Genomic DNA, 13,365 nt, shown 5'->3' on the forward strand with positions numbered 1-13,365 from the left:
TTCCCAATTTTGAGGAGGGAGAAGGATGGTCGCTGACAGAAGTGGCGCAGAAACAAGTGGGCAGAAGGGGTCATTGTCACCAGCGACGCCGTCGAGTGCCCGATGGTACGAAAGCACTAGCCTCAAAAGACCGGCCTAAACATATCGAGGTCCTTTCGTTTCAACTATTAGATCTAGTGGCTGAATGTAGTATGTATGCTTATCTCAACTACATGCTGGGAGCTCAAAGCAGAAAATGGGTGTCTTACGTTGTTATATGCTGAACACTTGCGCTATAGGCTCGGCACGCACAAACTGTAGCTGCACATATATGCTGCGTACATGCGCATAGCGATTGGACATTAAGAAAACAGCCTTGACAAGCAATATCTATTTCAGACCGTAAAATTACCCGAGCCCGACATCTCGCATCTTATATAGCCAAATAGCGCAATGCTGTGACTACTGTACATCATCTCTCCCATGAAGTCATGTCGCCTAGCGTCAGGGCTGTCCAATTATCTGTAGTGTTAAACACAAATGTTCTGGCGGGTTTCTCATCTTATGCTTGAAACATTTGTATAGCTGTTACTGCAACTTACTGGGTACTAGTATGTATGAGACAAGGCGCCCGGCTTGCAAGCATGTTGTCTTACAGTGGTAGGTAGGTACGTGCATTGTTCTCACTTTCATCTGCTTCTTGTTGATGCACCTCTTGCGTGACTGTTTGGGTCAACGGATCTTGTCCGTAATTTCCACTTGCAAATTGTAATTTAACATCACATGCACAGAAATAGCGATAAAACTATGGTCAATAGACTCCTTTGTTGTATATAATGCCTGATGATGAGACTTTCACAGCTTCGTCGACTAAATTTAGGATGTCTGGTACAAATTTATTGATTCACCGGATCATGGGGTTTCTTTCACTTATACTTCTTCCATACAAACAGTTCTTTATTTATTTAACAGCATACATTATTTATCATTCGTCAATCCTAAATTTTACCTTTGATACACGACTGTTCAACCATGTGTTTGGTATCAAATTGTGCCCCAAAACCCATATGGCTCCAATTTTAGCTACCGCTATGATCGCCCCCTTGGCCAAACTTCTTATCAAAGCCCTGTATCAGTCTCCGTATCCTTTCTTCTGCTTCAATCTCACTTTGCGGCTCTCCAAATCCAGGCAAAGGTCGCTGGTAGTTTTGTCCAGCTTTATCGCTGTTGTGCTGGAGAAAGCGATCCATATTGTAGGTAGGGTCGTGAGGGACCTCGAAAGATTGGATGTGATTGGTGGTGGTGACGCGGTGTTCTTTGTCGCTTTGTGATCTGAGCCTTCGTTAGCTTAAAGTACGTGTGTGGAAATTGCAAGTGAAAGAAAAAAGGAAAGACAAAGAGAAAAAAAAGTCAGTGGTTTAGCTCTGAGATGAGATTGCGAGCATTCCCCTCGCAATTGAAAGCCGTCCCAGGTTTGTTACAGCGATGAGGTTACACGTACAGAGTGCTACCAATGCAGACTGAGCTGGTGGATGGACCAGACATTTTGTGTAATGTGAGTTGTTAAGAAAGCCAAAGAAGAGCAATCCAGTCAAAGAAGAACTTTCCAGAGAGTGGGCCTACTCTATGATAACAGGTACGATGGCACAGAGATATGAACGTTTCGGCGATTGATGAGTGGAAGAGCTTGAGCCGTATTTATAACAACCGTAGACAAAGGATAGACTCCTTTTTCACTGCTATTCATCTACCTTGGAATCCATTGTCATCTAGAGGTTCCAGGAAGAACGGCGTATGCTGGCCAATAGATGAATCCGTTAAAAAGATTGTGGCTGACAGGTTTGCTCTTTGACCGAATATACGTATACTTTGCACTGCCAAATCTAGAAGTGGATGCAGAAGCGCCGTAACAGCACCAATGATAATCCAATCTCCACAAGATCGGGCGTTCCATGGCATATGTACACGGGCTACCTGCATAGTGGTTTACATGCCTCCAACGACGACTTCCGACTTATTCATCCCCAATCATTGTGTTTGATTTGTTGCATTACGCAGTACCTCTACCTACTGGTCCGTGTCCTCTCACCAGTGTAAGTGGCGTATCAAAAGCCAATCAAGAAAACCTCCACTGAGCCACCGGGACACCGTTTTCATCTCCGCCATCACGGACCTTTGACGCATCAATGCTCCGTGGAATTCGACGTATCTACACCAATCGGCAGCGTCTGCCGCTGGACAATCTGCCGCTCCCCGATGTTTAGCTCTCATGCCCGTATTATCCGCCAACCGGCGGCCCGTAAACCGTTAGACCCACAGGAGCTGGAGGTGTTCACTTTGCCAGATTCTTCTCCAGCGAGAGATTCTCATCTTTACCGCGAACCACAAGGAAATCGCCCGGAGTGTCGGAGTCTCCCACACACGTGCCTCTCTCCATCCTATTATTCCTGCAATGGACGTAACAAACCCTCCCCCCACCCTCATTTTGTCTTTCTAGCTGCTTTTCCGCTGGTGTTCTCTAGTGGCGCTTTCTCTTAGCTGACACGGGCCTCTGCGATGTTGTTTACTATACTAGAGGACGATGTCTGGAGAATGAACCACGCATTCACCTTACACCTTACACCTTAACGAACACAAAGCCACTAAATAATATAGTCGCAGTGTGTTCCATCTCAATCAAATTATCTTTACCTAAAAAATTTCTGGATACTTTAATTTTGAGGTAGCATTCAACAAGAGTTCTCCTATTTGCACCGTAACGAATTCCTATTTGAACCGTAGTACTCCACATCACAAGCTAGGTTCACCCTTAAATCGCAATTGCCACACCTATGCAGCAAAATACAGTGTAACGCACTAGGAAGAGATATCTTATAAAAATCCCACACAAGTCCAGCAGCTATCAATCAGTCCAATTCGTTCAAATCGCATTTCCAGCCCTTCTAACTCAATGTAAACGCTTCTCACGGGCCGGCTAGTTCATCCAGCTTAGCGCCGGGTTGGGTAGCTGGGATGACTTCAATAACTTCCTCAGCCCGGCTGCCCGGCTGCGGCCGTAACTTCGGCTCGGGGACGGCCTCTATAAGCCCACAACTTCAAAGGCATTGCGGTACGCTCTTAGCTTCAATCGCCGCTGTCACTGCGAATTCTTCTCTAACCGCCATTAATCGAAATTGCGATGTTATCTAGGCACATGGTCTTATATACGCAATACACCAGGGCGCTGCACTATATTTGGGCGTGGCCCCGTGGGAGTTGTGGTGTGTGCGCATTGATTAATGGAGTACTACGGTTTAAATAGGAATTCGTTACGGTGCAAATAGGAGAATTCTTTAACAAACTGGTTCCCGTTTCTCGGTTCACAGCGAATAATCACATATACCATGCCATTTACATTCATTTAGAGAAAGAAATGTACCCAGAGCCCAAAGCTCATTATACAAAATACAAACACCAATGCGAAGCTTTAATGCATGCTGAATAGAAAATGAATAATTCACGAATTCTGATCGCCACTCAAGGCGAATATTTTGTCCAAAGCCTGCAACTGAGCAAGCATACGAACTCTTGCTTGAGTTTCTGCCTCGGTTTCTCCCTGCGCCTCCCTCAATTCGATAGGCGGACGCTGGTACTCAGCAGCTATATTGGGAGTGCTGCTGTTGCGATTGTTGAAATTGTTGAGAAAACGATCGATGTTCTCGGTAGGATTGTCGGGGACACCGGCGAGAGCGGCCGGTTGAGTACAATCATCCGAAGGATCCTGAAGCTCGTTGCAGCTGTCCAGATTTCCAATTAGTGAAAGTACTGTTCGCAGAATGAATTCAAGACAGTTTGTTGGAGGATGATGAAGGAGGATTGTGACACCATAGATCAGACATTACACATGTGTATATAAGTCAAGGCTTGTATGCTATCACCAGAGCGAGTATACCAGGAGCGCACACTGTATCAAATGAACGAAGGGAAAGAGCAAAGAAATTGAAGAAAGCATATTTTGTTCCAGCACCATACTTACGTATTGCTATTGCCATGGACGGCACTAGTGGATGAAATAAACATTGTGGTCAGGTGTTTCAGGGAGGTAAATGGCGAAGCCTAGCTGGACACACGAGCTTTAGTAATCGAAATCTAGCAAGTCAGAAGAGTAGCGATGGACGGCTGGGAGTAAATTAGATGGGTGAGCAAGTAGATATATATGCAAAGATGAAGAAGAGGCGGGAAAAGAAGAGAAAAGAAACGAAAATCATCCACAACCAACGCGTCGGTTCGTTTTCTTACAGTAGCTTAGCCCGACGGAGATGAAAAGTCCGATATACATGAGCCGCATTGGTGTGGTATGGTATAGCATGGAGGCCATCGCCACCGTAGAGCTACCTAGTCAGGTCAAAGTTTACTCTAGCGCATGAGAGTGGCATCTATCTGTTAACCCTTGCCATCTATCAGTCAGATCAAGGCTGATTTAAGCACCAGTGCAGTTGCCCACAACTTTCTAGCTGTCATGGGGGCTCGCGCTTGGAGTTCAAGCTGATCCTTGGTGTTGGCTAAGGTATGTGAGCAAGGAGCCTGGGCCTGTCTGCGTTTACCTTGTCAGTGATTTTACTAACTCTTAAGCTTCAAAGGCTAATGGCGGAGAAGGCAGGGAAGGTCTCATCTCAAAGCCCGATATGACATGTCACTCACCCACACAGTAAAACGGTAGATTACATTTCGGGACTTCCCTTCTCCCCTCGAGACAATGCGCTGACCCGCATTAGCTCCCCCGCTAGTAGTGGAACTCACAACGTGGACACAAGAGTATTAAGCTCCTGATCTCAGCTCGCCAAGACGAAGAACCCCCTCAATCGGTCCACATCCAGGAGATTAACGCCGTTGGGGATAACGGCCTGCGGGTGGCCTTCTTTGTCTCTACTCCGTACCGCCCCCTAGTCTGTCTTCAACCCATGCTCGGCAACTAGCACAAAAGTTATCTAACCCGTGTGAAGCATGTAGGTTAGGCTTGGAAGCGTCGATCCCCTATACATGTGCGGCTTCAGCTGTCGTCTAAGGATTCAAGATGCCGTTATTTTCACTGTGACTCGCCATAAAGTACTACAGTGGACGGTCAAGGGTTTCATGGCTAATCGGGAGCCGAGCCGGAAGCCGGCCCACCTGCAAATGGACAATGAGTGACATGATGCGTTGACGCCAAGACCGCCACAATCTATAAGGGCCATTGCTCTGCGTCATCTTCAATGCTCGTGACTTTCACTCATGTGTTTTACCATTTTATTGATGTCATCTCACTTCAAATCCTCGCAATGGTCTTCGTCGCGAGTTGGAGCTTGACTTTTGTGCAATCCTACTGGCAATGCCCAGTATTCGTGGTAAGCCATTAATACTAATTTGATGCAGAAACTTCTTTTCTTCTTCCTTTACATCCATCTGTTACACCTTATGTCGGAATTTAGGCTGTATTACCCTCGGTCATGTGTGCTGTCCCCTATTGTATGCATGTACTTAGTACATCTAGTACTGATACGACAGAAGGAAATCACCCATAAGTCTATATGTACCGTACATAGGTACTTTTAAGGCAACCTGGGGTGGTCCGCGAGCCACCACCGAGTTTTCGCAGCCTTGTCACAAGAGTGCTTTCGCCGCCGCCGCTCAGTCCCTCTACGTGTGTAACATTTGCATTTCCGAAACTCCATCGAACTGAATACCACGCTGATCCAATAAAAACTGCCGAGATTAATTGAGACCCTCCAAGCCGAGCCGGTGAAAGAAGTCCTGTCTCTCTGAAGTTTTCATGTATTTTGCCTCACTTATTGAGGATGCCTGTCAACACTCAAGCGGATAATTCCGATTTGCAGCACACGCCAAATTGGGATGAACAAGCCGAAAGGGCGGTAGTTCAAAGAGAGTGAATTGGTTCCATGGTGACACGTACGCATCGCGGTTATTGATGATGGCAGCACACCAGCAGATGAACCAGCCATACCGAAGTATCGATCCGGGTATAGCCATACGTCTTCTGTTACCGGTCATACAAACATGTAGTTGCACGAATATATCAAAGTAAGCTGTAAGCCGTATATACAATGAGAGAGTGAAATATTGAATTGCAGATGACCAACCACCAACCACCGCTCAAACATTGCTGAGTGGGTTATGAAGATTCGACTGCTCTGTGGGGCTCACGACTGGACGCACGGACGCCTTTTTTTTTTTTTTGGCAGAGAGGCTCAAACAATGGAATATATGTAGTTCGCGGACCAGTTGCCTTGGGGGATGCGGCTCAAAATCTTCCGCCATACGGCTCCACGGCTCTTCGTGAGGCTGCGGATGAAAGTTCCTAACTCGACTTCGGCTACATACGGAACTTCTCTCTGCGCCGAATGTGTATGGTAGCTTTCACGTGGTTTCGTTCCCGCTACATATGGCGCGTAGCACAGCATGGTGTCGCAGCTTTTCTTCAACCCTTTAACATTCATTACACGTGCGTGTAAGACAATCACTGACATGCGGGCTTTGGCGTCACATCAATTCCAATCTCCCAATAATTGTTTTTCGAATGCATCATCGGGCTCCTGTCAGATCCAACATCATCTTATTTACACTCTCAGGCGAAAATTAATATCTGCGTTAAAACAACCCTTATCAACTCTACCCATCTTGCCAATCTTGATTTGCGTCCCATTCTTATATTAGAGGAAGCTAGATGTTTGGACGATCATGAGCGGAAGCATGGCTGTTGCGGAGAGTCGGGTTTAAAAGAAGCCAGCTTTCATCCTACCGAGCCGGAGTAACACAGGAGGTAAGTGGGCTTGGAGTTGGCAACAATGGCAGGCGGCGCAGAGGCACTGCTGGAAAGGACCGGGACCTAACAGGGTGCTCTGAAGCCCTTCGGAATAAGGGCGTGGCAGCAGAGTATTGCTCTCTCGCGCTTAGTTGCACGGGCTGTCAAATGTGGCAGTCCGGTGGTGCGTTGCTGCTGTTGATGAGCCTGCGCCATGCCAGTTGAGAGTACGGTGCTGTTATAAAGATCTCAAAACTGTGTTTCTCGCGCTTATCTGGAGGCCTGTCCCGATGTGTTTTGCTAAGGCCAAATTCCACGTTGTTTCCGGTCGGCGATGCAACCAGCCCTTACCTCTTTGGTGTTCGTTAATACCATGTGTTCACCAACTGGAAGGGTACACACGAAATCACGTTAATACGACTTGTTTTTTGATCACGGAGACTTGGGAGCAAGCGGAATAACCTCGCAGATGTCAAAATTAATTAAGAATTAATGCAAATAACCATGCAATACCCATGACCCATATCCAATACCAATATACCTCTATATAGCTCCAATGCATTTCGTAGACGCGCTTGCATGCAGCGGCCCTATTTGTCAACTTCTAGTTGCGAGCGGAAGAATCGCCACCATGAGGAGGGTCGCTGAGATGAGGAGGGTCGCTGCTTGTCCGTACCCGGGCGGATGGTTTTGGTCATCAGAAAGGAAACGGCCAAGGCTGTACGAGGGTTCGCGATCATGAACGGGTTTGTTGGCGGTGGTAGCATCGTCATTGCTGGCACTAGCAAAGAAGGAGGCTTGTCAGCTTCTGAAAAGTCATCGACAAATGAGAACGCCCAATTCCTGAGAGCATTAATTACTGTATGCGTTTTGATAAAAAGGGTTGGTAGGTGATTAAATCTTCCGAGCCATCCATGTGAACAGAGAATAGGAGTAATATGAGCGAGGGTAGATTCTGCATACGGCAGCCATGGAAAGATTGATCATCGAGCGCCAAAAAAAAAAAAAAAGAAGAAGATAGGAGACTTGGAGGTACGAGAAGTAATCTTTAAGATAATACTTACACATTACTGCCGTTGTAGGCACGAGCGGAAGACTCAGGCATTTTGATAAATGGGGGTTTCAGAGTAGAGGGCGAATGTACATAAATAAAGGCAACGGGAACCTGAACTATCTCAATGTACATAAGAAAAGAGATGGCGAAGGCCATTATTGTACAGATGGATTATTCCCGTGAGAAAGGGGTGTCCGCAGGTATTTATCCAAGCCAATGTGAGGTGTTTTGAGGGCCCCGTTCATATCGACAACCTATTCGACGCCCAGATGCGGGCGACAGAAGATGTAGAGTCATCTGCTATGATGCAAAAGCCGTGGACATTGAAGCATTCATTAATTGAAAACAGGTTGAAATCATCAAGAGCGATGCTACTCAATAACTTTCTCATGTCTGTCACTTAACCAGGAGGATAATCGACATGCTGATAATGTTGCCGGGTCTCAGTGCTACGGGGTCAAAAGAGACATCCAATCATCGTCAACACATATTCAGCCCGAGAGACAAAGCTAATAGAGGCGAGGTATTTTGCGCGGATGTCAAACAGTCGACTTTCGTAGAACCTACAACCTTGAGCAAGGGCACTAGTTGACACCAAGATAAATAGCGTTTCTATTCAAACATCTATAGTTTAACGACTGTTATCTGTGCCATATGCATATAGATTGGTATGAACGCTTATATCTCTCTAACAAATTCAGCACCCGCGTACGTGTGTAGCAGCCCATTTCCTCAGCTGCTAATGACGCTGCGAAGCGTCGCTATTCGAGGAAAATTTCGTCTCGAATTTGCGTAACTGCTCAAACGCGCGTTTCTCTGCTTCGGCTGGACTCTGTGCTGGACCATAGCCAAGTGTGTAGTTTGGTTCGGAGAGGAAACGGTTGATACTGTACGAGGGGTCGTGATCATCAGCCAAACGGGCGGGACTGGTGGTAGCACCAGCCTCGAGGCTGCTGTAGATAAAGAACACTTTGGTTAGCTCTCAATGTTAAGAAGTATATATAATTGTTTACATCTTAATCTCGTCAAATACTGTGCCTCATAATATGAGTCATGGAAAGACGTGAGCATATTATTATAGACTAGGAGCTACCTACATAAAAATGCTGGACAAATTTTTGAGTAGGTATAGGCTTCACGTGCATGACAAGAAGAAGTCTTTCGCAAGAGAAGAAGAGAGAGGAATGAAGCAACTTGTAAATGCCACATACCTATTGGCAACCTTAGGGGCGATATGAGCAGATGAACCGGGCATATTCTGAATAGAGAGCCAAAGAGACTGCAATTGAAGAGAGTTTATATAGAGATGAGCTAAGTAATGGCAGTCAGTGTAATAGGAGAGGGTGATCCAGACTGCTGTACAGGTAAAACGATAAGGAGAGAGGTGGACATAATCAATATTTATATTCACATGAGAGAAACAAGGATAAAAATATTCCTACTTAACACTGTGTGAGCTAGTCGTTCTGCTTGTCAAACTGATTTCAATTCATGTGAGCCATGGTACTTGTGATAGGCTCCATTTCTCCTACCCTTACCTTGCAACATACCTGATTGGAAAGCTCTCGTCATCAGCCCTTGAACTACATGTAAGGTTTTTTTTTGTGTTCAGGCCCGGCGTCCAATGGGCGGCGTGCGGCTGTGAGACAACAAGCTCATCTACATATCACTAGAGCCTTCCCCGCTAGACCGCCGGAAAGTAGGTGAATGCGCCTGGTTGCTAGCTGGTCAATTGAAGATTGGCTGCACATGCTATTGGAGAGCATAATAAAGTGTGTGCGGAGCCAGCAGTGCCGACTGCCGAGTAGCAAAGGCATTATCCAAATTGGTATCAAGGCTCGGCCCGGGTGTTCCACAGCCGATGGAGTCACTCAGAGTTTGGCCAGCCAATGGTGCGGCCTATAAGTAAGTCAATCACAGCAATAGCAGCATACCGGCTTTGCTGGAGACAAACGTGACGCGGGCCGGAGCCGTGCTGTTCTCCACATCTGGTGGAGACCAAGAGATTCAAGCTTCGAGTTTCAGTGACCAATGGGGACGGCTATGAAAATAAAGTGAGGCTCTTGGTGGTGTTTGGCGTTTCTTCTCTCGCCTGTCTCCCTTTCCAATGTCCTCGATCTCCTTCATGTTGCCAATGGACTCGGCCAGCTGCATAACAATGACGAGATGTCGAGCTTGGTGCTGATCACGTTTATATCCTGGTAGATGGCAATACTTACCGTCGCAAATGTTACGATGAGTAACTCTTGCGGGCTATCGAAGTTGGTCTAAAAGTTTACAGTCATCTCTTTGGGGCAGACGACTTATGCTATCGTCGTCAGAGGCCACAACGGGCACGCTACGGCGGTACCAGAAGATGCATTGCCACGGCAGAGAAAGGCCGCCTTCTCCAGGTCTAACAGGTATGTTCGTCGAGTTGGCATCTTTATAGTAATGTTTGACCAGGCCTCCCCATACGATCCTGGAGTTTTCAGTTCCCAGCCTAACAGGCCTATCATTTCAGGAACCCATTCTCATTCGCCAATTTCTACTAGATACCAAACGTCCACTCCAAGTACACGACCCCCTACTATCGCCAGCCTCCTCCCGATGATCGATGAATTCGTTTCTATGATCAAAACTGAACCGAATAAAGATAGCTAGCTTATGATTGATGAGTCACTTGATCCATCCGTTGTGGTAGCGTCCGAAAGTGTTCTAATTTTGCGACCTGGCAGAGAACAGGGACAGGCTGCCATTGAGCATAGAGCAGAGAGTACCTGACAAGAAGGAGGGTCTTATACGTGTTTAGCGCTAGTTATCTCACCTGGATAACCACAAACAAGGACAGCGAAGGTGTTCTGGTTGAATGTATCTTAGTATTGGCCTATGTGTATCAGAAGCGCGGAAGACACAAAAGCAGTCAGTTTCGGCAGTTTCATCAAAGTTGGTCAAAAAGCCTTATGCCAACAATAATATTAATAGAATAGATTGGGACATGGGAATGTGCATGAACCGGAGGGTGGGTTGATTTGGTAAGCTTGTGGATACAGGTAGAGATGCCACAGAGAATAACCGTATGGACAGAGATATAGCCAAACATAACCTGCTGCCTCCTCGAGTGGGATTGGCTTGGGGGTTTCTTAGCTGGTATTCAGCAGCGGAAATAGCGGAATTATGATGGCTGCGTTGATAACTACGCACAGCCACCTCCATACTTGCAGAGGCCGTCGGTCCACATGGTTACTGCTGCCTGGGAGGCATCGTGATTCGGTAAGTCCTCACCATACACACATAGAATCAAGGTTGCGTTGTATTCGTTCATACCCGGTATGTAATGCGGCGGTGTTTCACCTGGTTCACGAGTCGAGGGGACCCTAGATAAGCTAGTGCCCTGTATAATTACCGCTGCAGACTCGTAAAAAATAACACTGGCGCCACTTTGGGCGGACTTTTGAAGTAACCGTACAAGATGGCGGGTCTGACAAGCCATCCTTTGTGTTCGGTATTTCGTTCCAAAGTCGGGACGAGATACGCTTCCACCGATATGAAGCGTCGTACACGTGTAAATTTCCTTGTTGTAACGATTTTTAGATGCGGCGAGGCTTCCCTCTAGGCTGATTTCTGGGATGTTCTCGACCTGACGCGGAAATAGAGGCTGTGTAAGTCTCTCGACCAGTGAACACGCACGCGCGCGAATAGTGTGAATAGTTTGGGATCTTTCACCAAAGTCTCGACTTTGGCATTAAAGAGAGTAGACTAATAGCAAGACTTGACTTCCTTAGAATTTTGAATGTGTACCAGATTGGAAACATCTAGCATTGCTTCATTTTACAGACCAAAATAGTCATATACCTGCCAGCCGTGCCAGGTGTTTATGATGGCGCCGCCACACAGCCACGCTACATGCTCCTTAGTATGGCCCAATGCGGCATGATGCAAGGATCGTTGGTTTAGCAACCCAAATTTTAAGGTTAAATAGACAGTTCGTTTAACCATAAAATGTCTTCGGTGGAGAGGAACTCTGTATGTTGGTTCCTTGGGAGAAGCTATATGGAAACGGATTTGCCCAACCACGCGTTCGGGAATAGAGTCACTTCGCATCGACCCATTAGGCTCGCTTAGATGCGCCAAGATTCTGCAATTTACACGTGGTAGGCTCAGCCTCGTCCATGATAAGAGTCCCTACATATCACATTGTCATTCTTTCATTGTTCTCCGGAAGAGCAATGGGTGTTTATAAGACTTCGTCCCTCCTGCTCCCTACTAGCAATTCGGGTTCGTTGCCTCTTACTTCAAACAACCAGCAAATATGAGTGCTACTAATTTTACCCCTGTTTATTTGGACAATATCGAGTTCTTCATGAACTCGAGCAATGTCGTCAATCTCTCTTGGCCAAAAGTGTCGGAGGCATTTGTCAAGCCCTTGACATCACACGTAATTTCCTTCCCCGGCTACGATTGGACAGAGCCTTATCCAGGAGAGAGCATCATTGATGAGGGTCACACAATGGGCCTGATGATCTCTGACGATTTTTTCATGGATGAAACCGCTGCGAATAAGTCGACCACTGTCCTGACCGGGTTAACGTTCAATATCCCAAAGAGCATGAAGTCCAATGGCAAACCCTTGCCCATGCACCCTTCGTGGTACATCTGCCGCCACATCTTCATCTCGACAAATGCCGCAATGAAAAAATCGGGAGATAAAAATACTTGTGACGCACTGCCCTCGGATTGCAAGAATGACCTCGCCGCCGCTTTGACCAACGATTGGGGCTATAATAATGAGGATTCCATGTGTTCCCAGCGCATAGCCGATCCTATTCCTCAAAATTGTGTTGGTACATTCGGATTCTCTCGCCAGGATATTTTGAGTATGTGTATTGAGAAAGCACGCAATCTGCAGACTTTTCTGACTACTTCTTAGCTATCAATAGCACCACCCTGGCCAATCCGGTTCTTGGTCCTCTGCAGACAAACTCAAACCCGCAACAATACGGCTGGCGCATTGGAACTGGCTATCATCACCATCTTGATCCCGTTGCCCGTGAACTCGCCTACAACAGGACTTACCTCGTGGCTACGGTTTGGGGGTTTAGCAGGGGAACCGACCCTACGACCATAAGAATTCCTAGAGTTACTTGGGCTTGCATGTCCGGCGGAGATCCTTGGAAAGACCCTGTTCTCCATCATTACCCTGATCCTCCTCCGCATTTACCTGACAATTCCACGTCTACCAAGACGCCTTCATCTACTGCTACATCTAGCGGGGCAATTTCTTCGGCCACGACATGCAGTGAGACAACTTCATCTACCACTACGTCGAGGGGAACAGTTTCGTCTACTACTACGTCTGGCGGGTCGATTTCAACCAAGTTGGACATGCAAATTATATACGTACTCGTCGCAATGTTGATGGCAGGCTTTGTTTTGGGTCACGATGCTTGATTTGTACTCACTAAGACGTTAACTTCCATGTTGTTTAGAAGGAAGCTTAAATCTGCCTGTATGTTGCGAAGACGTATTGAGCCTAGTTGTTAGTAATGCTGGGACACGAACTGTACCTTTTTGT

The 13,365-nt window shown here is 46.7% G+C and overlaps 2 protein-coding genes across 2 annotated transcripts; one reads left to right on the forward strand and one right to left on the reverse strand.

Annotated features, from left to right (window-relative positions):
- Positions 1-3,475: 3,475 nt before the first annotated feature.
- On the reverse strand, positions 3,476-4,038 carry M431DRAFT_485958 (hypothetical protein; the record flags this gene model as incomplete). The annotated part of the gene is made up of 2 exons (XM_024916344.1): positions 3,476-3,755; positions 3,995-4,038. 2 exons carry the CDS (start codon positions 4,036-4,038, stop codon positions 3,476-3,478), a joined length of 324 nt encoding a protein of 107 aa, XP_024770274.1.
- An 8,064-nt stretch (positions 4,039-12,102) lies between these two features.
- Positions 12,103-13,241, forward strand: M431DRAFT_95407 (hypothetical protein; the record flags this gene model as incomplete). The annotated part of the gene is made up of 2 exons (XM_024924699.1): positions 12,103-12,667; positions 12,721-13,241. The coding sequence occupies 2 exons, from the start codon at positions 12,103-12,105 to the stop codon at positions 13,239-13,241; spliced, it is 1,086 nt and encodes a 361-aa protein (XP_024770275.1).
- Between the last annotated feature and the right edge of the window lie 124 nt (positions 13,242-13,365).

This window comes from Trichoderma harzianum, assembly GCF_003025095.1.
Source record: "Trichoderma harzianum CBS 226.95 unplaced genomic scaffold M431scaffold_14, whole genome shotgun sequence".
NCBI lineage: Eukaryota > Fungi > Ascomycota > Sordariomycetes > Hypocreales > Hypocreaceae > Trichoderma > Trichoderma harzianum.